General features: G+C 42.4%; 2 protein-coding genes across 2 annotated transcripts; one reads left to right on the top strand and one right to left on the bottom strand.

The window, feature by feature from the left end:
- Positions 1-324: 324 nt before the first annotated feature.
- On the bottom strand, positions 325-2,063 carry RO3G_17431 (uncharacterized protein; the record flags this gene model as incomplete). The annotated part of the gene is made up of 2 exons (XM_067672014.1): positions 325-1,780; positions 1,894-2,063. The coding sequence occupies 2 exons, from the start codon at positions 2,061-2,063 to the stop codon at positions 325-327; spliced, it is 1,626 nt and encodes a 541-aa protein (XP_067528115.1).
- A 1,493-nt stretch (positions 2,064-3,556) lies between these two features.
- On the top strand, positions 3,557-3,823 carry RO3G_17430 (uncharacterized protein; the record flags this gene model as incomplete). Its single annotated transcript, XM_067672013.1, has 1 exon — positions 3,557-3,823. A coding segment is annotated over one exon (267 nt), but the record flags the coding sequence as incomplete, so codon positions are not given.
- Positions 3,824-4,029: the final 206 nt, after the last annotated feature.

Raw genomic sequence — 4,029 nt, 5'->3', positions numbered from 1 at the left:
ATCTTGTTTTATTTTAATTACAATCTTGCATTGAATCTTATATCTGCCAATGTCGACTTTAATTGGTTACTGCTCAATAGCACCTTTTACTCAGACAAAGGGACTGAAATTTGGCATACTTTTAATAGACATCACTACTACAGCATACCTATCATCAGTATGTATGAACTTGACTTGGAAGGAGTGTAAGTTTATAGCAAATCATTCTTTTTAGTGTTTTGAGAGTGATATTTTATTTTTATTGTTAAGCATGAAAGGGATACAATTAAGACATAGAACCCGCAGGTACATATTTAATTAGAACTATTTGTAAACATAATTAATTTATGAATTACTGGCTCTGTTGCCTAAATTTCTACGGGTAGCACGGGTAGCACGGTTAACACCTCTAGGTCTACCAACAGGGCGGCTTCCGGTTCGAGGCCTTCCACCAAGACGATTACTACGTGCAGGTAAGGCTTCGTTTTGACCATTTCTAGATACCAAAGGACTGCCCTGCTCTGATTGAAGTAAAAAGCTGGATGTTTCTGCCGTGTCATTTAGCTCCTCCCCGCTATCGTTAGCTTGTATAGCTTCTTCTTCTAATAATTCCCTAGCATCGCGGGCACGACGACGTTCTACCCATGCTTCAAAACGACGAGCGTCTCTAGCTGCAATTCGAGCTGACACTGAAGGTGAGTTACCATCAAGACCACGCGTAAACCAATCCTCAGTTTCTGCAGACCGTTCAGCTGGATCTGAGTTCATTGCCACTTCGCGGATCATGCGCTCAAAGTACTGCTTGACATTACCGGCATTCTCGCTTCGCCAAAGATACTCCAAGATGCGTTTGTAGCAGTTTTCTTTGGTTCGGTTACGAGGCTTGATAAACGCTTTTAAAGGAGCCCACATACTTTCAATCATGTTGGTATGAATCTTTCCCGATATGGGCAAACCAGAAAATGAGCCTTGGTTACCTTGTACTTGATCTACCGTGGCAAAGTCTAAGGAATGATTGACAACCTGATGCCTGGCAAAGAAGAAGTTGCCGTCATTGTAAGCGCTTGCATTGTCAAGTATCTCGCCAGTATTCTCATCACGCTCTTCCCTAGGGTGCAGACCGGAATATGCTCTCCATCCATCAGATCTAATGGTTGACCCACGCTGGCAGTTATCATAAATGATGGGCAAGAGTGTTGCCGCTGTCCGATTAGGGACGGTGCAAAAGAATTTGCGTCCTGCTTCATACCTAGGTCTCAGCTCTTGATCGCCAGTTCGATGATCAGTGTAGGTGTAAAACCGATCTGCCTCATTGGTGGGGACCAAGCACTCAACCATACCAAAGACCCAGATGCCTTCTACACGATGACCACGATGGTTTTTTCGCTTGCCAAACTTAGACTCATCTATTTGTATATGGTGACACCTTACATTGGAGCCTAGTTTATGCTCCTCTTGTCGATTATGGGCATTGTAGTCACTGAGCATCATTAATCGAAGATCATTTGCCAATGAAGTCACAGCAGGACGGCTCATGCCATGGGAGTTGCAAATGTTGGTGATGCTTGCGTCTTTTAGATAATCATACATCACCGAAAGAGTGTAGTTTGTCAAGCATTTACGATTGTAAAAAACCGAGTTGTACGTACAGACACGAGACTTTCTACCAGGGTGACCAACAGTATTACCATTTTCATCGATGTCAAGACCACCAGCACAATAGTACGTAAGTCTTCCGCTGTCGACACGATTTCTTAGGGTGCAAACTTTTCGACAGCCATCAATGCCACATACATTGGTTCTATGAAAGGCGTTGTTTGCGGATAAAAGATGACTGCAAAAAAAAGGTAAAGGGTCAGTAAGAAAATAAATCCCACTATCGCAATGTAACATTTTTGATTATAATTAACTTACCCCCATGCTCTTTCGGGACTAACAATTATTTGCGCTTCAAGGACACGGTCACCAGCAGGAGGAACATAAGACCTGTAGCTTGAAACTACTTGACCAGATACTCGACCGCCCCTACGAGGAGTGGCACCGTTGTTTGAATGGACAGAAGCAGATGAGTTGAGACGAAGCATGTTAAGTAGATAAAATAAAGAAGAAAAAAAGAAAAAAGGCATGTCTCTTTATATAGATATTTGAAATGCAATTAAACACGTTGTTTCACATATCACATACTCAAATATGCACATGGTTACAACTCGGAAATTAGCACTCGTGGTTACAACTCGGAAATTAACACTCGTGGTTACAACTCGGAAATTGGTACTCGAAGTTACGATTCATTATATACCTGCGCCTTGTGGTTACATATGCATGCTATTATGGATGGTTTCACTATTCTAATCCACCCTATGTTCTTCTATTTGCAGATTATAGCACATAGTACCAGTTTTGATATTTCACCCGTCTCATATTTAAAAATGTGCAAATGAAGTTTGTTAGCTTAATTTGTCACTGTCGTAATCTTATTTACCTAAAAAAAGTTCTTGTCCATTTTCGCATTATAGAACCAATAGTTCGGTGAATTCTTAAACATTACAGTATAATAAGCTTTTTACTAGCAACCAACAGCAGCTTTTCATTGTATACCTATTATGAACCTCGCTTTAGAAAAGGCGGTATGGCTGATATTGTTGTAAAACACACAGAAAGGAGTGATAGTGCTCAGGCCAAAAAGAGAGGCTTTGTACAATTGCCCCAAAGATTTATTGATGCTCCTTTTTGCTTGCTTCGTAATTATCTTTTGTAAAAGGAATTTAGTGCTTAAAGTTTATCAGCAATCAATGCAGAAATATCATCTGAGATTCTCGGAATATCTTAAGTGTAACTAGAAACAATATTCAGATTGCAGTCTACTTGTACAATTTCTTGTCCATCAGCAAAAGCACTTTTTTCACGCTTTAAGACGGATACCAAGCTGAGTTTCGATGTGATCACCTTGTAAATACCATCATTAAATGCGGAAACACTGTTTCTACCTATGGATAAGCTTGTCATATTGGTAGGACAAGAATTCGGCTTGTAATCCTTTCTGGTAGCATAATGTCCGTCCGACCAGGGGGTTTTTTCGTCTTTAAAAGCCTGTACCTCCTTGTGTGTTACAGTGAGAGATCTATGAGTACCGCCATTGGATTGGAAAAAATTATTTGCATCGATTGCGGTACTGCTTGCTGATGTTGTACAAATATTGGTAGAGTAATCCCTCCGCATCGTTTTTGTGGGGTCAGCTCAAAAGAGGTTTTTTCGTGTTGCAAGCGCCATATCTCTCTGAGTTTAAACGTGACTGCCTCGAAAGTAACACCATTCGATGCGGAAAAATTATTTGCATCGATTGCTATATTTGGCATCTAGGTAGGACAAATACCCGGCCCGGAATCTCCTTGCATCGTATCTTTTACATAGTCCTCTTGGCGACCTCACTGGTGATGCATTGGTCTCTCCTCGTGGTGCTGCTATGGCTCGCTGGCTTGCTGATCGCTCACTTACCGTTCTGAACGGCCCACTGGCTCATGGTATTCCTACCTGGGTCGGGTTTCGTGATGATCGAGAGATGAGTAGCATCATTGACATGTTTTTAACAAACGCGTCATTGCTGTCTCCTCGCCTTGACATCGCGTCAGACTTGTCTCTTGGTTCTGATCATCGTCTGCTTACGTTGTCGTTCTCTTTTGCTCAGTCAAGTGCCTCTGAGTTGTCATCTGATACACCTGATACCACCACTCATCCTCGTAGACTATGGAACTTGTCTCGCCTTGGTGAACCTGATCCATGTCAACTGTATCAAGATACCTTTCGTTCGTCCTCTGCTCCTTTGCTCTCTCAACTGAAGAGGTTGGTTCAACACCCTCCTTCTTCACGTCCGCCTATTGACGACCTCAACGCGTCGCTCAACTCAATCATCTACCGCTCTCTTGACTCTTCTGTCGGTGATCGTCCTCCTCGCCCATCCCATTGGAAAAAGTACTGGACACAACAATTGCAAGATGCTGCTGACTACCGCAACCGGTGCTACCGTAGATGGCGTCGTGCCTTTGGCATCGA

This window comes from Rhizopus delemar, genomic scaffold (assembly GCF_000149305.1).
Source record: "Rhizopus delemar RA 99-880 supercont3.66 genomic scaffold, whole genome shotgun sequence".
NCBI classification, from domain to species: Eukaryota; Fungi; Mucoromycota; class Mucoromycetes; order Mucorales; family Rhizopodaceae; genus Rhizopus; species Rhizopus delemar.
Note: the sequence above shows the minus strand (reverse complement) of the source record. Positions and strands in the feature narration are given on the sequence as shown.